The 27,083-nt window shown below is 40.0% G+C and overlaps 1 protein-coding gene across 1 annotated transcript; it reads left to right on the top strand.

Annotated features, from left to right (window-relative positions):
- On the top strand, window positions 1–25,137 carry LOC115336694. The gene is made up of 5 exons (XM_030004096.1): window positions 1–129; window positions 2,190–2,344; window positions 5,352–5,462; window positions 5,549–5,649; window positions 24,299–25,137. The coding sequence occupies exons 1-5, from the start codon at window positions 1–3 to the stop codon at window positions 25,135–25,137; spliced, it is 1,335 nt and encodes a 444-aa protein (XP_029859956.1).
- Window positions 25,138–27,083: the final 1,946 nt, after the last annotated feature.

Here is a 27,083-nt window from a genome sequence, read left to right as displayed (position 1 = left end):
ATGGATACAAATCTTAGCAATGGTGGCAGAGCTTCTATAATGGTGGTTTGGGCTTCTAGAAAGAAAAACTCACAATTTTTCATTGAAAAATCTTCTAAACTTGCAGTAACCTCACCAAAATGTGCCCAGGTAACAACCTGCAAAACATTTCATTCAAAACCAAACAAAAAATAAAAGCCTTCAATCAGGTGATACTAGTATTACCGAACAGTTGCAGAGCTGGATTTTTCTGGGAGATTGTCTTCTATATGTCCTATGACTTGTCTACACAAGGTGGTGCACAGTACCATCTCCATAGCACACTGATGGTCTCTGTAGCAGAAATTGGAATAAGAGATAATTTGCAATACCCCCAAAGAAAAAGAGTCTGCATTTTCTTCCTTCTTGCCTTGACCTGCCTTTCTAAAACAGTGTTAATGAAGTGGAAAACAAGCTTTCTTGCAAACTTCTGTTGAATTTCAGACAATCAAATTCCTACCCCTGATGTTGATGTCAGGGGAGCATGAAAGAATTCAGCACCTTGAGTTCATGAAGCTTAAGGGTCAGTTATGCAAAAAGGGTGGGACACATTTCACAACTCAATGAGACGCTGACAGGCTGTAGCTCAAAATTTAGGACATCAGTACCTTATTCTTCTGCTTCCTGAAGTCCTAAGATCTTTATGTTAAATTCCTCCAGAACTTAAATTATTGTTTCTGGGAATGTCTTGGTGAGCTGAAGTCTTGTCAGTGCCAAAACCCCAGATGGTGTCTCTATTGGGATACCCACACAAGTGTTCCTCTAACCAGCTTGACTGATAAAGATTAAAGAAAACAACCACCCTCCCCAAACCCCAATCATTATAAGAATGTATGGAAATAATTCCCAGGAGAAAAGGCTGCAGAGGGAAAAGTGTTAAGTGTGGGTTTGGAGGGCTGGAACAATGTAAGAGTTGAGTAGGTGTTGCGGATGGAGTGACGCACTTCACTTGTAAGAGAGAAGTAGCAATATGTTTATTGACATAAAACAGTGATTTAACAAAGCTTGATAGTAAATGCAACAAAATTTGATGGCAAGGTTCACTTGATATTTGCTGCATAGAGGACAGCGTCAGACAAAACTGTCAGGGAGACCCTCCCGTTGAGTCAGGGGGTTCAAAATGGACAGCCTTGTGTTCTAAACTCCTTCTTGGAGAGGAGTCTAAGTGCAGCTGGATCCACTCCTTGTCCCACATTTGGTCAAAGATTTATGTCTAAATGATTATATATGCACAATCAATCCTTTATATCACTTAGCTAAGACTTCAAAGTTTAACATGCTGTTAATGACTTACCAAGAATCTGTTGTGGCAAGGACTCTCTCAACCTCAAGGAGTAACCTTGAGGGGGAGATCCTGGCATGCAGCCCGCTGCCGGCGGGAGAACTCAATGGGCCCTGGGCTGTCCACTATTGAGTAAGAGAATTAACTCATAGTCATATTTACATGCCGACTACAGGTGTTAGCTTCTTCCAGATTTGGCTTGAGTTGGACATTGACCAGGACTGTGGTTAGGTGGGCGCATTGTTCAAATTAGCCTTTGGCTATTGTGTTGTTATCTGTCTCCCCCAAATCCACTTTGAACCAGATGCAGCCATCACAACCGGAACACCACCAGTGATCACTTGAGCAGGATTACAGGAAATACAGGTCGGGGAGCCAGGAGGTGGGGGGGAGGGTGCAGGAAAGCACACTGCCTCAGTAGGGAAGGCCACTGGGGAGCATGGCAGAGGGCACCCAGGACCAGGGAGGTGGTGGTGCCTCAGTGGCCCTGGTGGTCTGCTGCAAGGCTGGCCTCCCAGTTATTGCAAAGGCTTGGTAGCTGTGAATGATTTACATGAGAATGGTTACCTATCTCTATGTGGGTGATTGCATATGTAGGCAACTTGTTAGAAAAGGTGGGTTTGGTTTTTGTTTTAAAAACCTTAGAAAGAATGAATGGAGGTGTGAATGGAGAAACACTTAGCAGAAGGAAATAGGAAAGGGTGAATTTGTGTTTGTTTTTTATGCACTGATAGACCAAATAGAAGAGTGTTCTTTAACTCTTGGCCCTGGCTCATGTCTCCCTATAAGGTACGACAATATTTTAATTTTTATAAAATTCTACTGGAGACCAGAGGGCAGGGGGGTATAAAACAGACTAGGTTTTTTTTTTTTTTTCCCTTCTGTGAAGGAATCTTTTGGAATTTTGGAAGTCCTGTCAGACTTGCAAAAAGACTCTGTAATTTATGTAATTGGTTGTGAATATTATTACGCACAATGTTTAAGAGTAGAACAAAGTGAAACAGGCTGGATAAAGGGAAGAAAGAAAATGGGAATGTTAAAAAGGTAAGTGGTTATGCTGTAGGAAACAAATTCGGTTTTAGGCACTTCCCTGTGGAAGAAAAGTGTTCCTCCAGTTCATAGATGTTCTCAGATTGTTGTAGGCGTTATGAAGTGAAACCTAAGGATGGATGTCCCTTATTATTGGGATTATTGTGGGAGGCTGCTAAAATATTTTGTGCTGATTGTGCTGAACATGAGAAAAATCAGTGGCTGAAATCAGAAAATAATGGATTAAGGAAGGACCTTAAAACTGGTCTAGTTATGAGAAAAGCAAAGTCACTTAGAAGCCCAGAAAGAAATTTCAGAGAAGCAGCATGACACTGAAAAAGGTGGCAACTAGAAAGGAAAAGGACATATTATGAGAACAAGTGAAGGAATTTAAATGTAAAATTCAGCAGGAATTCAAAGGAACAATGGCAGACCTAAACAGATCAGTAGCAAATATGAAGTAAAGATGAAGCTCCTGAATAAGCTGATCATTATGCAAAAATTAAAAGTAGGTACTCTATCTGCAGGAATAAATGAAGTGTTACATTGGGAACCATTGGAGGAAGCTGCCTTTTTGGATGATACATATGAACAAAGAAAGAGACAGGAGTGGGAACTTGAACGGCTACCCCAGGGGAAGGCAGTGCTGAAAACTACCTTTGCCACTCAGTAAAAGAAACATCCCCAGCGGATGTGAAACAAACCGCTGCAAATCTCTGGCATTTAAAAGAGAGCATATCTGGGGATTAGAGTGTTGTGCTGCACAATGAAAGCACCAGCCAGTAGGCTCTGAAAGTGCAGCTGGGCTTGACCCTTGGTGCTCTGCTCAAAAGACAAGATCAGCAACCATCCTTCAAGCCATGTGGTGTGGTGATGGCAGCATCAGACATGGGTTTCTTCCCTGGGCTTCTCATCTGGGCTAAGCAAGAGCTGGGTAAATTTTCTTCACTACTGGACAAGATTCAGGCTTGTCTCCTTCCTTCTGGAGCATGCCCTCATGCCCAGGTTTGATGAGAGAGAGAAGACTTGCAGGACTGAGATAGCTCTTTCCTCCAGCTTGTTCAAGTTGTTCAGTCAGGTTTGAAATAAACAGTGGTTCATTGAATCAGAAGAAAAGTGTGTGACTTTTTTATTTGTGTTGTGAGTGTTCATCTGAAGGCAATCATAGCCACTTTTACCATCAAGGACTGGTTGGTGTGCGGTGGGAGCCTATAGTCCTACAGCTTTCTTGTCCCCCTGTACAATAAAACGTGCAGTGAAACCAGTGCTGAACCACAATGAAACTGAAAGAGCTTTATGGAAAAAACTGTGTTTCCTAGGGACAAGAACCAGAAGTTCTGGCAACTGACACTGGCTTCAAAGTTAGAAAATATTAGCAGCCATTATGTAATTAGTGCTACCACATGTCTGGGTGAGATTTCTGGTGGTCCAAAACCCCACAGAAACCCCTGTGTAGTACTTCTTTGCCTTGCCTCTCACTGTGTGACTGTCCGTCTGGAAGCTTAACATGTCTCTACAGCGTGTGCTTAGATCAGCCATCTCCTTCACACATGGTACGTCTGGTACTTCTTGGAAGAGTTAGACTTACTGAATGGGTGCACTTCAGCTGAAATGCACCTGCAAAGCAAATCTGTTATGGTCCAGAAGCATCCTATACTTCAGATTTGCTGAGTGTTTATATATGAGGGAAACCTTGGACAGAAGTGGGACTTAATTACACTGTTAGTGTTACAATGGTGAAGAACCCTGATATAAAATTTTTTGATGTGGAACCCTTTTGCTAGTGTTGTCTGTGTAAGTTCTCCAAATAAAATCAGTCATCCAGGCCTTTCTGCTTGCTACAGATCAATCTATATATATTTTTCTTCTCTTACTGTCTTGTTTACATCTGTCAGAGTAAGATTTCCTAATTTAGGTTTTAACTGAGTTAGTATAAATGCAATATTTTATAATTATCTCCATGCAAAATATTATAAAGTTAATATATATCAGCATTTCCTGTTGATTAGCTGATTTTTTAAAAAGTTTTTAATGTTGGGATTCTGTGAGGAAAGTTGCCTTGACAAGCAGGTTTTGACTGAGGCTGATTCATAGAAGAAATTTCATTTAGCTAAATACGGGAATTCAAATTGCAAAAACCCCAAAGAATTGGAGGTAATAATGCAACTTCCCCCTTAGACTAGTTATTTCTCTTGAGAAAGTCTGTGCATCATAACCCAGACTCTTGAGCTGGGGGAGTGAATGAGTCCATAAATGAACTGAGCTTTTCAGTATCAGCTGCAGCTGTGATCGGCAGTTTTCATGGCAGGAGGCTATTGAGTTCAACTGCAACAACCCATCACAGATTATCACTAAATAATTAGAGAAAGACATTTCCTTTGCCTTTTATTATCCTAATCTCCAGAGATGACATCAGAATAGTTCACATTTTCTACAAGCTAATCATATCTGCTTCAGATGCCATTGGTCTCAAAGCAGAAATGCCCCCCCCTCTGTTGCTGCATTTCCTTCCTGGTTTCTCTACTGTGATCCCACTGAAGCCAGTGAGGGCCCAGTGAAAGCCAGGCTGGTGTAAAAGTGATGAAGAGGAGGTCAGAAACTAGTCAAAAGGCTTTGGATAAGTTGATTTTATTTCCTTTATGATGGTGAGCTTTACAAGTGCTCAGAAGAATATAATAATTTTTTTCATAGAAAGTGGATATGGCATACACCACGTGGCAACTTCCAAAAGCTGCTGGTTGAAAACAAAATCAGGAAGGATTGTAACACAGCTATCCCTCTGCTTTTTCTGCTACTCACTCTGCCTATTTGATGAAACACCAGTAGGTTTAGAAATCAGCAGTCAGAGGGATGGTCTTGACAATTAGCAGGTTTTAACATCTTCCTCAAAGACACTACCTACCTTGCAGGAACTTCGAAGAAGGATTTTCTTACTGTGGGCAAATGCTGAAACAAAACAGACTTGGAGAAAGTCCACCAAATTTTCATAGCTCTTCTTTATGTGTTTCTGTATTACTTTCAGGTTTACTTGTTTAAATGTTACTTCTGGTCCAACTGCTGCTTTGCCATACAGTAAATCACAGGCTGATGTACCAGTTGAAATTGTCCCACTGCCCATGGGCTCCGGATTCAGGTGACAATCCTGTCTTTATGACCTCACTTGCATCTCCTTCTTGGCTTTCTGAAACTCCTTTCACTTTTTCTTTCACTCTTTTTAAGTCTTTCCTTCATGGGCTTTTGTGAGATTTTATACATGTCTAGAGAGGTGCAAGTTGAGACCAACTGTGCAAGCCCCAGCAGCGGAAGAACTGGAACTAGCGGTAAAGAAAGAAGTTTGCTAGATATAAGGCACTAGTGAATGTCTGGAACTGGAGCTCAAAAATGGTAGTTCCAGAATGAATATAAGCTCCTAAACATTGATGAAAAGAGAAACTGTAATGATGTGTACTGAAATCACATGGGAGCAGCTGTTTTTCTTTTCTGTGAGTTCATGTGACACTGTGCCTTATCAGAAATGCTTTTGTTCAAGCTAGGTCAGAGAGATCAGTCATGCCTGTGAAACACAGCAAGCTTTGTTTGTTGATGTGTGACCAACAGAGGAGCCTTGGAACAGTGGCTTTGTCTGTGATCGTGTTTTTCACCTGAGAAACAGAGAATTACTGGAGTGAATTGTTTAAAACCAATTTTTAGGTAATAGGCAATCTTTAGGGTCTCTACTGTGTTAAATACTATATGCACATGTAGCAAGAAGTGATCACAGGTTCCAAAACCATAACAATTTAAGCACAGGAGGCCACTGAAAAGACCCTTCTTTTTAATAACAGAGTTGCAATAACAGACAACAGGGTTGAAGTATCTTGCTTAAGTACTTGCCACTCTAGGGATAAACTTGTCTATCTCGCATGCGGGAACCTTATCAACACACAAACCACCGTGAAAAGGGTGTTGTCTCTGTGAAGAAATCCAGGGAAGAGAATTACAGCACTGCTATCCTTGCCTGATTTGGAGGAGGAGGACTTTCTTTTCCTGAAAAACTAATCCATAAAAATCCATAAGAATGATACAGCATTTTTTTTTGCTCATTTTTCTGTAATGAATATTCAACAATATTAGTCGGGGAAAAAAACCTCAAACCCTAGACCTCTCATCTATCAATACACAAGCTGGCTTGAGAACTAGTGAGAGCAGATTTGCAATGAGCTGGTCTTTGATCTGTTCAGATTAACATCCCTCTGCTAATGACTGGGGGTTTATTTGCATGAATAACATCCAGAAACGTTATTTGTAAATGAGCGTATAAAGACTTTTGGTTTTTATTTTAGTTATTTTTTATACACGGAAGATGGCAAAGGCACAGATATCAGAAATTGTCTGTGTCCATACTGGCAAATAATGAGACCTTCCCGTGTGATAAAAGAACATAATGACACTGGAGTATCACAGGGAAAGAAATGCTCAGTTCAAAACACTAACTCAGGATTGCAGTGATTTATTGACATATTAATGGGACATAATTAACCAGCAACTCAGTGAACTATACATTCAGAAGCAATATCAGAAATGCAACAAACTACAATAATAAACACTTATAAAACATTAGGAAACACCTACAAACTTGTAAAGGCCCTTCTATAGCAAAACCCAAGGAGGTCTAATCCCACCCCCACCCCTACACGTATGCACGCACAGTTGCACGCACATACAGATGCAAGCATACCCCCTCCCTGCACAGACTGTGGGTGTCACAAACTGCTCCCAAGTTGTGTGGGTCCCCTGAGGTGCTCACCAAGGGTGGCCTGTGGGAGGACCCCTACCCTGGGTGTATGCAAGTTTGGTCTATAACTTCAATGTAGACCTCCAGGAATACTTTTTGGAGGGATCGACTCCGGGTACATAGGATTAAAACAACAATTAAGGTGCTCCCACTCCCATTGTATGCAATACTGAGCATGTGAGACTTTGTTTTTAAAAACTAGAGACCTTGTTTTTAAAAGCTGGACTGTCACAAGTCTTTTACTTGTGGATGGCCCCTTCAGGTGTTTCTGCTCTGTGTATTGTACAGTGGGGACAGATTAGATTAGATCCTTGAAGCTGTGCAGTTTGGTACCAATATCACCGAGGCAAGCAAGGCTGGGAGGTCTCTACATTTGCTGTCCCCTTTCTTTGCAAAGATGTATCTCCCGCTGCAAAGTCTGGGGTGAGATTACTTAACATCAGTGCTCACTTCAGGTTTTGCAACCCATGAATTCCTGCTCTATGCTTTTACTGAACTTTGCAAGAATGAAAAATAGAGAAACAAACACAAACAAACAAACAAACGAAAAAGGACTTTGGTTTTCTCAATTTTCCTCATTGCTTTTTCATTTCAGGAGTAGAATTGCTTTGTCAAGGAATTACTGGAGTATAATCATCCTAATTCTTCCTCTTTATTTAGTAAAGCAGAATGGCAGTGTGATTAGAGTGAGGAATGAGACTGTAACCTACCTGGGTTAATAACAAGTGATTCCTCTCCAATCTCTTGGTCTCCTTTCTGCTCTTTCCATGGAGTCCGGTCCTTTACCTGTTTCACTTCTTCACCCGCTTTGATTAGCTGCCAAGAAAATCCTAAGCGTCAACTCGGCTGTCAGGCCAGCAACTTTAAGAGGGTGCTTGAGGCTGTCTTTTTAACATACTGTGCAAGTATCATGTATTATATTTCTAAGGCACCATTCTACGTTGTTAATGTGAACTGAACCTTGATTTGTGGAATACACCTCCGGCCCACTACTTGCTTCAATTGTGAGGAATTATTTCTTGGTTTAGTGTAAAATTTCATTGTACAATTTATATGGTTAATCTGCACAGTAAATTCACACACTGAATCCCCTTTCGTGAAAGGGTAAAAGGATCTTAAGAAAATAAAACTAGAAAACAAAATGGGAGAAAAAAACACACTTCACAGAAGAATATTATTTTTCCTCCAAAAGAAGTTTTCGAAAACCTATACACAATTTCTGGAAAGGAGTGATAGCATATTTTTATATTAATACTGCATTAATATTATATAAGTACATTTTAGTGTATGTAAGTAGAGTTAAATATGAAATACAGTACATCTGCTTTTGTCCTGCCTGTGAATCACTATTCTGTTTTGCAAGGTGACATCAATAACAAATGATGTACAAACAATAACACATTAATTTGAAAATGCGAATTCAGGCAGATGCTCCCAGCATAAGGCAAATGAATGTGAAGCGCTCCACCATTTGTGGTACAGGCTTTATTCATCATTTGATACTGACATCAGTGAACAGTGTAGTGAGCAGACCACCATCAGGTTTGCTTCAGAGAGAAAATCTGGGGTGTCTTTTGGTACAAAATATAATGTTTCACCAAAGCTTTCAATTGAAAAAATTCAGACAGTTAAAGGGAGAAAATATCACGGCTTGACAGAAGTAAAAGATACTCACAAATCAATGTACTCTAAGTATCAATCAGATTAAATTATGACTAAGCAAAATCTGCTTAAGGTCTGTGTTTGTACCTCTTTTGTCATTTTGTGAGTGAAAGAAGCTGTGTTTCCATTGAGCATTGTAGACAGATGAAATCAGAGAACTTCGTTCTGTGGTTCATCTGTCACATAGCATATAAGCAGACGTAGCAATGCCTAGATAAAGTGCAGGTCACAATCATGTTGAAAACTATTCAATTTTAATGTTTTCCCCAAGGAATCTGAGACACACGTCATGATTTAAGCAAAAATCTCCAGAAGACTTGCAAAGGTGCAAAACCACTTTGATACATCACAGTTGAATCTGAAAGTCTAACAAATATTGCTTAAATAGGAAATTTTTGACATTTCTACATAGCATTTATCCAGTTTGCTGAGGTCTAGTGACCACAGTTTAATTTTGGAAGCAGCAGATCAAATTTTGAGGAGACTATTAAATTCTTTGTAAGACTCAAAATGATACTGTCCTTGACCGAAATTATGACAGTATTTTGAACAGAAATGCATGAAGCACTTGATAGTAACAATTCATTCTGCATTGGTTGTACACAAAATGCACCAGCATGTGCCTCTGGTGTTATGAGATATTCTAGTGTGACACACTGTCAGACACCAGTCTGATAGAAGTAGGGAAATGGATTTAAACTCTGTTTTTCATTGCCAAACTCCTCCAGTAATGACAACCGACTGCCTCTTGGCTGCAGATTCACTCTCTGAGCTGCATGCACTGCTCCCTGCTTAGCTCACATTAAGAATTTGTGGCCTCGTTTGCATTAAAGATCCATTCTTTAATAGCTTTTTGAGGAGGCAATGAATGAGTAAAAAGTGTTGTAAATAAAGTTGGTCAATTTATTGTGCTGTGGTTGAAATATTTTTCCAGGTCCACTTGTAAATGCTGCAGCTTCAGAGGTCCCTACTGCAGCTCCTGGGCAAATATATGTCCATTAATTAATATTTGCATGCTGTATCTCAGGTTACCTGTGAGGACTGAACAATAGGAAGAAAACAAAGTCATGTCTGATCGGACTTAATGGCTAGTACAGCCTAGTTACATGGCAGTTACATCATACAAAGCATTATTCTGTTTTATGTTATGTGAAATTGCCATTAATTTATATATATTCATTATAAATCTGAGAATAACAGCACAGCTCAGCTGTTCTCTAATACTGTATGTCTTCAGACCACAGACAAATTCTGTAAGTTAATCAGTTTTGGTATGTGGTTCCTGATATTTTGTGTGTTCTGAACTCAGAGAGATAAGGTATTGACACTGGTCAGTACATTGTCATTAGAGGGGTTTTGGTACAGTGCCTAGCTAATTATTCTTCAGAATATTTCTGGGGATGTTCCCATGCACAGCCTGCAGGACTGAGGGGTGGTTGTGGGTGAAAGCTGGAGATGTGAAGTTGGGAATGATCTCAGATACACTGACTGGGTCAGTCTCAAGTTTCTCCCTTCACAAGATAAAGTTGGAGATATCTCTTCCCTCTCTAGTGGGAAATTTAACTTCACTTACATAATTAAATAAGGCTAAGCTTGCCAGGTCTGGGGTTGGAAGCACTGGTGGTTTCATTTTTTCCTGTACTGGGGCAGCACCCAGACAGGCGGGTGGTCTGAGGGGGGCACAGAGCTCAGGTTATTGCTCCTAGAGCTGTGCTCCAGTGCCCTAATTTGACCAGCCTGTCAAGTGTGCAGGAGGCTGGTAAGAGGCAGCGAAGACAAAGTATTGTTGCTCAAATGGCTTGAGGAAAAGGTGGATGACTTAGAAGCAGTAACTGAGCACAGTCATGCAGAAGAGAAGAGTTAAACCATTCCCTATTTTAGCACTGTGATTTCTGTTTGCATCTCTGAAATGTCCCTGCTGGTCTCAGTGATATACCTGATTTTTCATTATATTTTATCCTTGTGCTTTCTCAATTTGCTTTTCATTAAAGTCCCTAACCTGAAAGGTAAAAATAATCTCAGATTTATAGGTAGTTGAGCATCGTCTTTAAAATGCTTTCATTACTCAAAGTGACCTGAATTTATAGCTTGCTCAAACCCTAATGCCACTTTTCCTGAGATTTTCTGTTTTTTAAGTCCTTCATCTTGGATTTAATTTGGAGAGGCAATCTGTATGACAGAAGAATATTGGCTGTTCCTCCTCATGAAGGAGTGTGGTGGGAGGTGTGTGACTGGCCCAATTCTCCCAGAGGGAACTGGAGGGAGTCTGTGGGATCTGTGGACAGGGTAAATGTGGTGGTGGTAATTCAGAGAGATTTAGTGTTAGACTCTTGAAGTAAAATTTGCCTCTTGCTTGCAGGGTACCAATGCTTTCCTACAGCAGTTATGGCTAATGATAATGCCTGCAAAGCTCCTGCTCATGACACAGTTAGAAGAGCGAAGGACATACTCCACAGAAAATAACACTTCTCCCTTCTGCCTTCAAAAGCCAGATGTGGCTGGTGAAGGCAATGCAGAGTTCCTAGTGAGAATGAATTGAGGGTCCCAAAAAACTATATAGGAAACATACAAAAGAGCATGAGAACAAGGATCTCTGGCTCTCCATTGGTGCGGGCTATGAAACTAACAGATGTGAAGATGTAGGTAGCTGTCTTTCATCTTAGACATATGAGTGGCTTTTCTAAAAAAAAGGCCATTAGATGTTGCGATATCCAGAAAGACATAAATCAAATCAGGAAAAAATACCATGGCATAATTTAAAGAAAATCTAGTTCATAAAATATGAAACTACCACATACTCTTGCAAGTGATGGCCAAGTGTAATTTGGGATAAAATCTCTTCTGAAAGTGGCCTGTTCTTATGACTGGCTTTAGCTACAAATATTCAACAACTATGGGTTTCTTTTATTACTTGTGCAGCCATTTCCCAGACAAATGTCTATGGGTTTACAAAAAGCTACCTCTGGACAAAGAGGATGTGACTCAGCCTAAATCCTGCACACAATCACAACCCTCTTGGTGTGAGGCCTGGCATGTAAAGGATGTAAGCTCCTTGAAAAAAACTCTGGTTATTTGTATTTAGTTACATAGCAATATTTGTTCACTTGTGTCTCAGCAGGACCAAAATCCCAAGGGATTGTGCCTTTGCTGATGCTCTTTGTAGCCATTACATTTGTTATCCAAACTAAGCTTACTGGTGAGGACAGCAGAGCCACTGTTACTCCTGTATTTACGCTTCCTTTGAAGGGGAATCAGAGCATTTGTGCAGACACATACCTGATGTCCAGGACTCTGATGTTGACCTGAGAAGTCAAGTGAGAGAAAACCCCATTGAGCACTGTGCCATGCAACTGGAGAAGAAATACCTGGCATGAAAATATACAGTTAAAAGGCATACAAATAAAGTTTGGAAGGGGAATATTGCCAAAGATGGTAAGAGACCAGCCTTTTTTTGTTTGCCTGCCTTCATCTACATGACATCATCAACAGAGTGACCTAGTTCTTACCATTAGTGTTTATGAAAATCTCAGAGCAGCTCAAATGACACCAAGGGGTCTTGCTTGTAGTTTGTCATTCCTGAAGTTTTGTGCTTACACTCAAGTTTTGCAGATAATCTTCCCTTAATATGTACTTGCATTTCTTCAGCATCCATTCTCTTATTTGGGTTACGGAGCTCCAATCCACTTTCCCATTTCATATTACCCTGCAAGACATTACAAGGAGTGACATATTTGACTCTCATTTACACATTCTGCTTGATCAACAGATCGCCTTGTGCCAGTACTTTCCTGGGATTAGTTATCGAAAGAATTAGGTACATGTTTAAAAAAATATCTTTAACTTAATACCAGTCACTCTCTGTTTAAAAGTATTTGATTTATTATGTGACAGGTCCTGATGTATTTAGTAAATATTTAAAAGGTCAGAGAACAACAAAACTTCCTTTCTTTTTCTTTTTCTCTCACTTTGATAACACTGTGCTTGGAGTAGACTGTGTGGTATCATTTCCTGTTTCCTTTATATGCATCTTTTCCTTTTTCTGTCATCCAAAAATAATTTCAAAAAATTCTAGAGAAGGTGACCACAAATTTAGGAAGACTGCTAAGGCTGGATACTCTGGATTGCCTATTGTTACTTGATTCCATATTGTTATTTTTATTGGTAATACTGATATTATACTGGTTTTAGTGTATGCTTGGTGATCTACAGATAATGGAAAAGAAAATAGAAAAAAAACCCCAAAAGATGATTCCTAGCCAAAGACCATGCAATCTAAGCTAATGTACTGGCCAGAATTATTTTTAATTTATGTATTTTTAAAATGGTTAAATTTCAAGTTAATGGTTCCTTTAATTTACAACCACCCATATTACAAAGCAAATCTTACTAAAGATGTCAATATTTGCAGCTATTCAAATTCAAGTAAAATCCAGTCTAAGTAGTCTGCATAGATATGAGTTTATTCTTTCATTTGAGAAAGAGTGAAAATTAAATACAAAAGCAGGACCTATCTACACCTGTTAATCTAGTCACAAAAATATTATCCACTACATGAATATTCATTTCTTACATCCCTGCTGATAAATTAATGTTCAGGCTTTTAGCCTCTTTCATGCATTTTCCAGCTCTGTCAGTGTGGGTCATTTAGTAGGTTAATATCTAAAATGGCAATACATATATATTAAAATTACAGATTTTAAATTTACCTGATGTGAGGTGATTTAAATAAACATGTGCAAGGCAGGTCTTGTTTTGATCTCATAGGATTTTATCCAACTCCAGCAATTAAATGGTGTTTCTTGTTACTTCACTTTTTATTTATAACCAAGATCAGAACCAGCTCTTTTGTATTATATAGCAAGGCTCTGGAAAGCTCCTTCCCCTTTCCTTCAGGCTTTATGGTGGAGTTATGCAGTCAACTGCATTGATAAATGAGATTTAGGATTTTCTCTTTCTTGCATAGAAGACCACTGGGAAGAGACCTCCTTTAATACTGGTTCGCACTGCAGGATTATTGGGCATGAAAAGTAAATTCTAACTCATTAATGTGGGTAACAGCTAGTTCTTTCATGCACATAGTTTGCAAGGAATGTTTATGAATTTGTTTGTACACATCTGTTTAATATACATGTTTCTGTCTACAGAGAGATCAGAGAGCATTCAAAACTTTCAGATGCACTTCCCTTAAAAATAAGGGCAATTCAGTCAAGTGCTGGAACCAGCATTCCATTCTTAAAGCATGTAGGAAGTTTTGCAGAAGTTGAGGCAGGATGTGATCTGTGTCAGAAGAGGGAAACTTGCATAGAAATCTCAATTTTCCCCTTAAAATTATGGAGATTTTACTGTCTTTTTTTCAGTAACAGTGTACTCTCTGTTCTGATTTTTGGAAAATCTGATTTCATTTTGGTTCAGTAAAAAAAAAATTAATCAAGATACCTTGAAATTCTCCATGGAGACACTGTTGCAGAAAAGTGTTCAGGTCCTTTAAACATGTTATTCTGAATTATATCATGATACATAAAGCACTTTAAAAATATCCTTGAAATCAAAGGCCATTCCTAAATGAAAGTCTGTCAGTAAAATAAGTTCAAAATAAACTTTTTAGATATCTCTGGAGTTTCCCTGAAATGTTTAAAAAATTCTGGCGAAAAAAAGATATGATAAAACATTTTGATTTTTTTCTGAAATCTGACAATTCCAGATTTTGATTTCTAGTCATAGTTTAAACTCACGAAAATATTTACTTGCTAGGATAGGAAAATTCTTTATATTCATTATGTTTATTAAGTGATGGTTTTCAAATCTTATTTTTCAAACAGAAGTTCTTCTATAGGGCTAGGGATCTTAACATGGACCCTTCTCTGCTGAATCTGAAATATCTGGTAGGATTCCAGTTTACTTTGACTTTTCACCTTCATGTTTTTCTGCAATCTGCTTTCCCCGAAGCACTTGTCAGTATGAGGACACGACTGAAAAAAAGAGTAAGTCTGCTTTAATGCGCTGGTTTTGGCTGCTTGTTTATCTCCGTGTTGTGAGGTGCTTGTTCGTGTTTCTCTCTGGGTGCAGGTTTTTTCATTTATCAAAGCTCATTTTATTGCCTTCTGTTCCTGCTGCTTTCATCACTATGGCAGCTGAATGTTTTGTTCAATTGAGTTCTACTCTTTACTGCTACCTGCAAATTTGTCCGGAGGAGCACCGTGAAACAAAGGCATGGATTACAATATCTGGGATCTACTTGTTTGTAAGAACAGTATATTTTTATAAACAGTTTAACTACTAGCCACTAGCAAACATTTCAGCGTTACTTCATTAAAGAAGAATATTGAAACACAATGACTCTAAACCCACAATTGCTACGGTTGTGGAAGATGACTTGTACAATATTGAAAATATTTTTAATTAAACAGAATGCACTGCTGCCTGGGAAATTGTGTAAGTATTTATTACAAATACAGCAAGTTAATTAGCTGAAGGGAACCAATGCAAACATAGACAGTGTGTGTGTTTAGTAGGATTTACATTTATTCCAGGGTTTATAAATGTAAGGAAACACTGTGGCTTTCAGCAGCGTTTGTTACTGTGCCAGTCAGGGCGATGGGCTGTCATCATTCTAGCGTGATTTTTCAGTATTTTTAAGTCTTTTCAAAAGCATTTGTCAAAGTAGCATTTATTGATACAGACAAGTTGAGCAATGCTACATTTTTATGTTAAAATGAATGGGGCTGCCACTTGGCAAAACCCATGCAAACAGCCAGAGCAGAGAAAGCCTTGAATATTTGAATGGGAGGAGCTTTGTTCCTATTAGGGCTGCAATGGACACAAAGGACTTCAGTTCCCATTTCCCTCACAGTATGTCCTGTTTTCCTCCTGGCATTTTGCACAACCTTTGTCTGTGCACAGGGAAAGGGAAGATGCTGAGAGTGCAGTCTGTGCCAAAGTAAATCCAGGAAGGTCTGCGGTCTAAGCTGTCGCCCCTTCCCTCCTCCACGTTGCAGAAATTCCTTGGCTGCAGAAGCTGCTTGTCAGTCAGCTCCACTCCCTTTGAATCCCATTTTTTCTGGAAACTGGAGCTTTTATCAGGTGTCTGCAATAGCTTTCTTCTGTATTCCATTCGGTGACAGGCCTGTAAACATAAATTTGTTTCTAAAGTGAACATAGTGCTGGAGAAATATGTCAGCATGACACGTGAAGAAACTGAAGCTGCCCTGGTCACCTCCACTGTCGGTGTAGCCCTGATGGCATGGTTGGGGCATTTGTCTTGCTCCAGATGTCCTGCCTCTCTCCACGCCTCTGTGGACTGCTGTTAAATGGGGAGCAACTTCTTGACTGTTTGCATTTGTGTGTGGCGAGGCCCACCTGGCTTCCAGCAATGTAAAATTGCAGTGGCCACATCATTTTGAATGCCCTGACCCACGCATTCGGGATTTCAGACCAGAGCAGACACCTGGGGAAGGTTCTCTGCCTCAAATTTCACATTAATGCTGAAATTCACACAATGGGAATACATGGGAAAGATTTTTTTGCCTAACTATCTATTTTGCCTGACCAACTATCTAAAATGGCTATTCAATTCCCCAAAGTAATGGATTTCTGCTTCTATTGCTTCTTATGCCTGTGCCACTCCAAGATTTCTCCAATGCCCCATCTGTGAATGTATATTGGGGGAGAAGTGTGTACAGGCAGTTGCAAGGTTACCCCACTATCGGCATGAAATATGGGTCCCCCTCCTTGTCTGATTCACATGGGCACTGCATCACACTGAGTTCAGTGAGTGGGTGGTGGCGGGGAATGAGAGTTTAGGTAAAACCTAATTGCTTTATTTGTGATGAAAGCTCATGGTAGCCCTGAATAATCTGGCATTTTGTTCTCTGCAAAAGCAAGACCAAAATTACCTCTGAGATTATGGAGCTATTTTCTGTTCAGTCCTGAGTGGTTGTTCTCACAGTGTTAATGAGGAAAACAGAAATTATTCTTTTGCTACAGACAGCCATCAAACAAATTTTGGAAGTAGATTAAAGAAGAAAATGTTGGATAATGCTTTTTTTTTTTTTTTTGAGTATTTTTGGTAGGGTTTATCCTGATTCAGCAACTATGCTCTTCATCCCTGTCAGTTTCAGTGGTAGCAAAATTTGATGGAATTTGTGTAAACCTACTCGCTTTGGTTTTCCTCCAAATCCTTTTCTCCCTGTTGATCCCTCAGCTCCACACTGAGTCTCCAATTTTTATCTGACTGCTGAAAATGGGAATGCTCATGTTCCTCTATATATTGGCATAGATCCTCATGCTGGAGCCTGCAGTCGGTCAGGACCATAATCTGTACTGAGCAAAAGGTGCCCCAAATTGTGCTGTGGGCAAGAAAGCAGCATCTCCCAGCTCATCTACTTCTAACAGTGCCTCTTGGGCTTTCTCATGCTGTGCATATCACAGAGCCCAGTTCTGCTGGAAGGTGCTGAACAAGGCACTTACTTACTTAGGTTACAATAACCACACATGTCAAGGTGCTGTGGGAGAAAGTAAAATGCTTCTGGAGTGCTGGGATATTTTTGGTAGTCCTAGCTAGACTTCAACATTATGGGAACCTCACTGCGGCTTCTGAAAAGGCCTCTGATGCCCAGCAGCTGGGCTTGAAAATTGAGTTTTGGTGAGTACACTAAACTGAAATAAAAGAAAGCGACTCCTACCAAGGCAAAGCCAGGTTGTGTTACTTGTCATTGAGTCTGGAAGCTAGCAGAGACACCTTTCCTGGTAGTGGAATGCATTCACGTTTTCTCCCTTAAATGTGTTGTTACATTCCATGTTACGATACATTTTCATTTGTTTGCTTTTGTTTTACATTTAGATGCTTCTATGAGTTTAAACCTAATAGACTCTTTCCATGTCAGTGACCGTATCTATATTTAAAAGCAAAATACCTCTTGAAAGCAATTGTTTGATGAAGAGACTGTAGATAGAAATAGAGTACAGAAATAAATTGCAAATATCTTTTTTTTACTCTTTTTTTTCCCCTTTTTTCTCTAAAAAGCTGCATTTCATCTGAATGGAAATGCATAAAAATCCTATTAAAATTGGTTCCACTTTTTTGAAATGTGCTGTAAGACTAATTCTGACAAAGTTGATATTTTATATGCTCCTATCATGACTTAAGAAAGATAATAAAAATATATTTTCTACTATAGTTGCTATAAAACCTCGTATGAGATGAACATTACATTTGATATACATATACTTAGTACTATGCCAGTAAAAAGAGAAAAGGACTCTGTCAAATACTCCTTTTACTTCCACTTGGCTAAATTTTCAGCTGCCTTGTAGGCTGACAACATTCTTTGCTAATATCTTTCCTGGTGGAAAAGCTGAACTTTTAATCATTTGTCAGATTAACCCAAAATGAATGTTTTCATTGATTTTTTTTCCCAGTCAATGAGCTGAAAAAGGAATCAGTTATTCACCAGAAGAACCTACACCCTGCCAGCCGTCATCTTTGCAGATGAGTTCATGAAGCACGAGCTGTACAAACCTCATTCTTTCAGGTGAGCTCGCACTACAGGTCTGAAGATGTCTCTGGTCAGACCAAATATTTCACTCATCACATCATTACTGCTACAATGTCTTTTTTTTTTTTACCTCCTAAATCGGTGCTCAAGTGAACCTTTAATGAAGAATTTTTTGCTTGCGATCATGCTGGATATCTCCCCTTCAGCTTAGTTTTGAGTAGCTAGTTACAGGAAACCATAACACTCGGAACAAATACATCTCTGCTGCAGTGGCCTCAAGAGCAAACTGACATTGATTTACATTGTAAGATCAACAGTGGGATGCAGGTTTCCATATTGTAATAAATCCTGATGACTTAAGGCTGAAGTTTATGGAGCTCGAAGACCATTAAAAGGCCTACATCCTCTGGGAAACAAAGTAGCCAAAGGCAGCACTTGCAAAAGCACCTCAGTTATTTAGGACCCTGAGATTGACTGATTTTAGGATTTATCACAAAATTAATTTGAAAGATTTGTCCTGGATGCTATATATAGATTTTATATTCTCAATATGAAACAAAGATTTCAAAATTTTTATTCACAAATGGCTGCTTTATGGCTGTACAACTAGATTCACTTATATTGTTGGGCAAAAGGATCACAAGTAGAAAGCTCATGCATATCACCTACTGCATTGCTGTGGCGTGCCTGAGGTTTCACAGGTGATGCTGTGCAGAATGCTGGCCCAGCAGGGGTCCAGCCCAATTTTGCATAAAAGGCTTTTCTTGAGGAAAAAGCATCCTACAAGGATTCCTTTTTCTGAGGAGATGCAGCAGAAAAGAAACTTTATTCATGGGAAGTTCTGACAAGTGTAAGCTTCCGGTCAGGTCTTTACACAGTTTACTAACTTCCAGGTAATGTATTCAGACACTTCTGACTTCCTCCCTAAAGAGAAATCTGTTAGTTATTTTCATTTGTTAATGATTAAAGGGCCTCTATTTCATATTAAAAGTCTTTCTATAACTTCACAAAGTGCCCAATAGTCTTGCATATGGTTTGAAACACAAATGAGAACACTGCATTCACATGAAAAATACTGCAGCTAGTGATGGTTGAAAACAATGAAAAAGAAAGTCACAAAATACTTTAAATGTCAAGGTGACTTGAATTTCACAGTGTTCTGTCCTTTCTTCATTTTTTGAAGTTTTTACAAAGCACCTTTTCCTCCAACCTGTTTTTATTACCAACTGCAATAAAACGAAGGCTATCAAAAGAACAGAAGTTTCCTTTTCATTTTAATTTCTTTTTTCTTTTGCCATTCTGTGTCTTCTAAAATCTTCTCCAACTTCTGAAATTCCAAAGTGATGGAAATACAGGAAGTGCTTTTTTTTTTTTTTTTTTTTTTTCCTCTGATAGTCTGTATTCAACTCAGTCCCAAAATATTTTAGATCAATTCCAGACTGGCAAATAAAAATAGGAGGCAAAAAATAAAATTTAACAACAACAGAAGTTTTGGTCTTTTTCTTGTGTTCAATTCATAAAAGGAAAGAAAGAGGGAAATACATGAAAACACCAAACTTTTGACATTTATTTTTCAATATGTTCAATACCAATGAAAACCTAGAACATTAAAACCAAAACTGAATGAAAGATTTGGTGTGGTTCTTCAATTACACAAAAGGCCACTTTTGGTCAGGTAAACAGAGCCAGGGCTAAACATCTGACTGGCTTTAGTTGAAACACCTGCACAATGGTAAATCAGTTCCTGTGGAGAGTACACTTTCTCCATGAATAGGAGGTGGCAATCATATCTCTGCTGCTTGCTTCAAGCTTTCCATGAGAGGTATTAGTCTCATCCAAGGCAACAGCATCTGACCTTGGTTACTACAGCAACCAGTTGTGCATGGCAGCAACTGTAGGATCTGGGTCCAACCAGGCTTGTTCATCCTTTTTGCATTTGGGCTGTCAGAGTGCTCTTCCAATATGACATGTCTCGTAAGACAATGTTTTCCATTCCAAAAGAGCCAATATACTTAGCAGCTTTCAGTTTTTTTAAAAATAGCTTTCCGCTTGGTACCCAGTCCTTCTGCTGTGTGGTGTTTTGACTACCCATCATAGCTTGAATGATCCGATTGAGAAGAATAAAAATTCTCCCCCCCCCCCCCCCCCCCGCCCAAATATTACTATTTGCTGTCACTTTACAGGCAGCCAGGGCTTTTCTTGGAAACTGGAAAAATTTTGTATGAAGTCCTTTCAGCTTGGGAAAGGTATACTGCCAGGGCCAACAGACAGGATCAGAATGAGTGAAGGGAGGAGTGATACCAATGATACCCATTTACCAGTTTTTCTGGATCTGCCAGCCCTGCTGGGTCGCACACCAGTTTCTACCTGCTGAAGGGGTCAGGAGGGTCGGGGGAAGCTTAATGTAAAAGCTGGGGTAGATGAAGTTGATAAAAACCTGTGTTTTAGTAAGGTTTTAAAGTCATATCCTATGCTATGTGTGTGCTTTAGTCTAACAAGACCTTTAAAAAATGTTCTAAGCTCTCAAGCCAAACCACTTCTAGAGTGCTTTAACTTCACCTACAAGGTCCAGCTACAGTAGATTCATGTGTGGATGGGTTACAGGGTAAATGCCTGCTGTGCTTCTGAGGCAGCTTTAGGGCTCTTCTGTGCCACTGTGATAATGAATGCAGTGGTTGCAGGTCTGGCTTTGAGATCTTGTCCCATTTTAAGTGAGGTTTGTATTAAACTTAGAGGATGGGCTGTTTAACTGTGCCCTGATCCCATGGTCATCTTTTCATTCCTTCTTGTTCACACAAGCCTGAATGGACTAGCTGGCCATCTTGATTTGAATTGTTGTCCATTACAGCAAGAGCTCAGATGCACTCCCTGATCAATCTGTATGATGGCCCATGTCACTTAAAATGAGTCTAGTCATCTGCCTATGTTGTGTTTGCACAACTGCAGCATTGACTTGATGGGTCTCCAGTCCCACTTCTGGACCCATGTGGAATGAACCTCTTTGACCTTCCTGGCACATCAAAGCCCTTCAGTGCCAGTCATGGCATGCTAGAACAATGTATGCAAAAAATACACATTTGGCATTTTAGTAACTTGAAGGATTATACTTTCAGTAACATTCCTGAAAGTAGTTTATCTAAGATGTTACACCCACATTTGAATTTCAGTACTCATGAGTTCATAAGCAGAAACAACTCTAGAGAAAGCAGGTATAGCATTTATCATGTTATGCTGTTTACCACTGGAAAGAAAACAGAGGAGCATTCCTATTCTGCCTTACCTAGACTCTCTTTGTCACACCACAGTCTTTTGATGGATATCTCCACTCATTGCTTCTTTCAATCTTTTGGCCACACATGCTGGTGAAATTACTTAGCACAAAGACAGTGCTACTGAGGGTGCCAGTTAGGTCTTTTGGGTACTTCAGGGATCAGTTCTATGTTTTTCTTGTCCTTCTTTGTCTTGCCTGTCTTACCAGACAGCAAACATTTTGAGCAGAGGATCTCTTTTCCTGAGTGCATATGCATTACCTAGCACAAAGTGGGTGAGGTGTTTTAGACAGCCCTGCCAATATTAATCCCCACTGCAGCAATTTCCTCTTGCATGGTGCTGAGTATGCTCCATCCCCCCAGATGGCATTGGGCAATGAGAGCTCTTACCTGGGAACTGGCTCCCAGTCAACATTTAGTGTTGGTGTTTCTGATTTCCATGACAGATAGCCATGCATGCGGGTTCTCCTGTCCACTTGTACGGCCACAAAAGTCCTGACTTCAGGAGGAGGCTGTGTGCAGATGGCTCCCTGCTCCTGTGGGCTGGCTCACAGCTTTCTGTGCGGGGCTAAGCCAGCAAGAAGGCACCAGTGGAATGGTTAGAGCCTGTTGCAGCACAAACCCCTCCACTCACAAAAGCATCTTCACCCCCATCTCCCCACTTTGTCTCTCACAGCCATATGAAAGAAATAAAAAACCCCTCTCAGTGGTTCAAAGAGTCAGATTTAAGTAAGTTGAAAGTTATTATATTTGGGGAATATTTAGAAAGATAAGAGCCCCTAGGCTTCAATAACCATTGAAATTCTCTCCTCTGTATTCAGGGAGGGGATGGCAGTTACCCTGGCTGAAATGAGCAAGAGGTGCAGTGAAATTCTCCTCTAGGCAGTTTGAGCCTTTCTAATATATTTCAGAGACTGCAGAACAAGCTAAAAGTAAATAGTATTGTAAGTAATTTCTTAATATCTCATTAAGCTCTATAAGCATGTGTGAAGGCAGAAAGCAAAAGAGGCAGGTTCATGTGCTTTTTTCACAAAGCTTGCAAACTAGCAATAAGCAGCCATTACTCCTCACAGTATTTTCTGACACGTTTCTGATACATTTCCTCGCACTTTTCTGGTACGTTTCTTCTGCATTGTGGAAACATTAATTCAGTGTAGTTTGCCTGTGTGTATAGATGTGAGGGAGAAATCCTTTCTGTTCCCCCCTCCTTGTCCCTCTCCCTGATGCAGAACATAGAAACCAGAGAAAAAGGCATTCAAGAGAATAAGTGAATGGCAGCAAAACCCGCACAGCTGGAGGACTGGGCGTAGCAGCAAGCTGAATGAGAGAGAGGGCAGACAGATATTCAGAGAACAGTTGCAGGAAAACACACATCCTAGAACAGCTTTGAAAGAAACATGGGTTAAGTTTTAACAAGTTAATCACTGCAAGTTAATTACCGTTAATGGCAAGATTAAAAATAATAAAAGCAATTTATCTCATTCCAAAATAATTAGCCTTAATGACATGTTTGTACTGCACATAGAAAGACATTTTGATGGGAATCAGCCCAGCAGCTGTGTGTGCATACCATACATAGCAGCAATAGCTCCTTGTAAAATGTTTGACAAATGTGGGATCATTGGCTTTGCTGAGACTTTTCCAGGGTTCCACAGATCTGAGCACTGACTCACTCTGATTTTCTACAGGGTCTGCAAGTGTTCATGTTTCTGAAAATGAGGATCATTTCTTTGTATTCTCCCTCATGTATGCCTGTTGTATTAGCCCTGCTCTGCATCTTGAGAAACAAGAGAGATGTTATGGGACTTCATTAGGATGGCCTTGGGATCTGCCTTCCTGATGCCTGTGGCAAGTTTTATGCAGGTGTCCCATCCTGTCTTGCTCTTCTGTATCACATATTTGAGTAATAATGCTCTTGTGCTGGCTGATAAGTGGCATTAATTCCATTTGAGGTTGTTGTGGAGTCATTTAACTGGTGTATAATTCAGTTTCTTTACACACAAGGAAAAGTTAATACAGATCTTACTGTTGTTTGTATTCAGTCATTACAGCACTCAGTCAAATCACTGGTGATGCAAACTGAGGGGTAAAAGTGTGAAATGGCAGGGAATTCTCATCCAGGTGTCCTGAGTAACTGAAGCTATCTACACAGAAATCTTGCTGAGTTAAAAAGGGCAAAATATTATTAACATCATTATGCCCCTCATAAAATCTAATGAGCGATAAACGTACTGGGAAGGATAATGATTCTAGGTGAGTGTTACCTATGGAGATCCCTGATATAGCTCTGCTTAAACTATTCCTTTGTTAATGACTATGACTTGTGCATTTGTTGCCATCTTGGCTACTGAGGTAAGATTGACAGTTGGATTACCTCTTTCACTTGGGCAGTCTAAGTGATCTGAACTAGAGCTGCTGGCTACCACCTCGACTATTTCTCTCCATTTAGCTCTTCAACACATGAATGTAGTAAAGCAAGGGATCCAGCCTTTTTTCAGTTGCCCCCTCCTTCAAAGGCAAATGTCTCAATGACAGCAGAGTAAATGACCTCTCAACAGCAAGCTTGGCATGTACCCTCCTGGTGTCTGCAGGCTACACTGAACAAGCAACAGCTTGTGGTTAGCTGATGCAGGGCCTAGTCTTTGTGCTGAGTGAGTCTCATCAGTGCTGCTCCCTTGCAAGTTGTTTTGGGTGGAGATGCCATCTGCTGCACCTGGATAAGTGGGGTGGAGGCCTCTTAAATAGTGGCAGTGAGGGTTTGGGTTGCTAGGAGTGGCCAGAATGAAGAAAGTTAGAGGTGTGGTAGTGCTGGTGATGTTGCTATCCTCTTTGTGGTACTCTGAGGACTCCTGGCTCAGGCTCTTTGCTCGATTTCTGCTGAAGTTCCTAGGTTTCGTCTTCTGGGGCACTGCTGCAGCTCTGGCCTTTGGTGGAGTTTGGTGGATCCTCATTTGCAAGGACTATGGATATTTATTTCAGGAATTTTTCTTGTCTCTGCCTGGCTGTCTGGCTGTTGCGGCTGCAATTATCCTGCTACCTACTGGAGTTTTGGCTATCTCTGTTTCTGCTAAGTGTTCCCGCTATAAGCAAGGGGCTCTCATGTACTTGCTGCTGGTCCTTCTTTACCTAGAAATGTCTTTGGCAGTTCTGGCACAGATCTACTCTATTTGGATGGCTTCTGAGCTGAAAAGCTCTATAGGTTACCTTGTCTATCACTACAATGGGACACGCTCCCAGGCTCCTGGCAACAGCACTATGGATGTGATACAGAGGAAGCTGCAGTGTTGTGGGGCCCAAAACTACACAGACTGGCTAAAGGAAACAGCTGCTTCTTGGCATCTTCCAGCTGAAAAAGCTTATGTACCTGAAAGCTGCTGTAAGGAGGAGTATTCTCACTGCAGGGGTGACTTAGGCCATCTGGAGCAGTTTTTTCAGGAAGGCTGTCTAAAGAAGCTGGAAGACCAGTTGCATTTTGTCATGGTCTACATGTTTTGGTGCTGTATCGTTGTAAGTGTCTTGGAGCTGTTGGCTGGTGTCAGCAATGGCATCCTCATGAAACATCAGCCTTTCCACAACCTCCGATTTCTGGAGTCATCTAACTTCTTGTAGACCTGCAGACACTGTCAGCATTGCTGGACCTACTGCATATTTTCTTGGTTTTGTAACACTCTGCAGCTGCACTGGAAGAAAACTTTTTTTTTTTGATATTTGCATGTAAATCAAACATTGTTCATTGCTGGATTTTTTTTCATTAGTGTTACAATATTAGATCAGTTTTCCCCCAGTTCTTGTTTGATAAGCATCCTGTATCTTAAAAACTTCATTGCTGGAAGTCACAGCAGGGCGGGGAAGGTCTTCAGCATGTGTAAACATGAAACTACTGTATATGAATGTGGGGGAAGCAGAGGTAGAGGTATGTCTTGGTCAGGGGAGCATGTTGCAAGGTCATTATCTGAGCTTTTGGAATAAATCTTAACTGTGCTAGAATCTTGAAGAGTAGTTAAAGAGCAGATTCCTTCACCTTCAAACTTGTATTTAATGCTTTAGTATTTCTAAAAGAAAACCCTTTGCATAAAGTTTAATACTTTTTTCTTTTACTCTTTCAAACACTGGTTTAAAACCTAACACTTTCCAGAGAAAATAAATGTCAATTTTTGATGTGGCATGAAGGTTCAATCTAAATGGAGAAGATACATTTAACAGCAGCAGTGTAACTAATAAGATGACATACAGTAGGAGGTATAGTTATATCATGAGTTGGACAGGAGCAAATCCCAAACTAAAGAATAAGAAGGAAGTCTGTCTATTTATTCATTTATTTCATGTCAAAGCAAGGAATGAGTCAATTTTCCTTTCCTCAAAAGTTATGCGGGGTCATACACATGTTTCAATGACAACAACAATATGTTGCTTTTTCTTAAGGTACATCTGCCTTACTCTTATGAAATCCCCTTATCCATTTCCTGTGGGTCTCACTCTAGTCTGTATGTGCTGAAAGGGACTAAGTCAGTGTATGGGCTATCCATATTCTTGTTTATGTCAGTGCTGTTGGTGTTTAGGGAGGTGCTGGTAAAGGCTCTGCTCTACCTGTGTTGGACTGTGCAGTGTATGGTTGTGCATGCTTGTACACATGTGTCTTGGAAATGCTCTCAGCCTCACTACTGACCTGTGAGTGGGGACTGCAGCAGCTGCATCTTTTAGTAAGTGTATGTAGGGAATCTCCAGGGCCTGTAAGTGAAGTGCATGATGTTACAGTTTACTGGACTGGGAACAAGGAAACTGTTTGGGTCACAAAAACCACTGGACTGGGCAACTCCCCTAGCACTTGAAGAAATCATCAGCTCAATCATTATTGCTTTAAATTTTCTACCAAATGTCAGGTACTTTATGACAATTTTCAGACCCCAAATCACCAGATTTTCATGGGGGAAAAAAAAACCCATCAGAGGACATAATAAGCCTGCAAGAGCTGACCTAATAACTATGTGGAAACCTAACATGAAATATACTGCAGGGCTGCTTCATAAAAAAAATAAAGACCTTGATTTAGATAAAGGAAAAGAACTAATTCATTAGGAGTGGGTAATCCTTCCAAAAAAGGAAAGTTCCAAAGCAAAAAAGGAAAATAGCTGTGCCTTTGAGTAAAATAATAGAAGGAAATATTTCTTTCAGTTTGCTTGACACGGGATGCATGTGGCAGTGAATAAAATTCATCTAGTTAAGTACCACACTTTGGTCTTCATGGCTTTGTGGTGCCCTCGCACATAAGTGTTTTGTGATGCAAAGTTATTGTTATGACATTACAAAGATGCAATGAAACTGAAGTGACATCAACTGGCCCAGGAAGAAATTGAATTTGTTGAAGAAAGAAAGGTGGAAGAGTGGAGTGGATGTAAAGCCTTTTTACCACCTGCCTTTCTTAAGGGGGATATTTATCTTAAATCAATTCTTATCCCTTACAACTTCCTTCACAGGTTCTGAGCCAGAATCTCTTAAAAAAAGGGAATGCCCATATCTTTCACTACTAAGTGGAAAGAAGTAATTTCAAGGTAGTT

This window comes from Aquila chrysaetos, chromosome Z (genome assembly GCF_900496995.4).
Source record: "Aquila chrysaetos chrysaetos chromosome Z, bAquChr1.4, whole genome shotgun sequence".
NCBI lineage: Eukaryota > Metazoa > Chordata > Aves > Accipitriformes > Accipitridae > Aquila > Aquila chrysaetos.
Note: the sequence above shows the minus strand (reverse complement) of the source record. Positions and strands in the feature narration are given on the sequence as shown.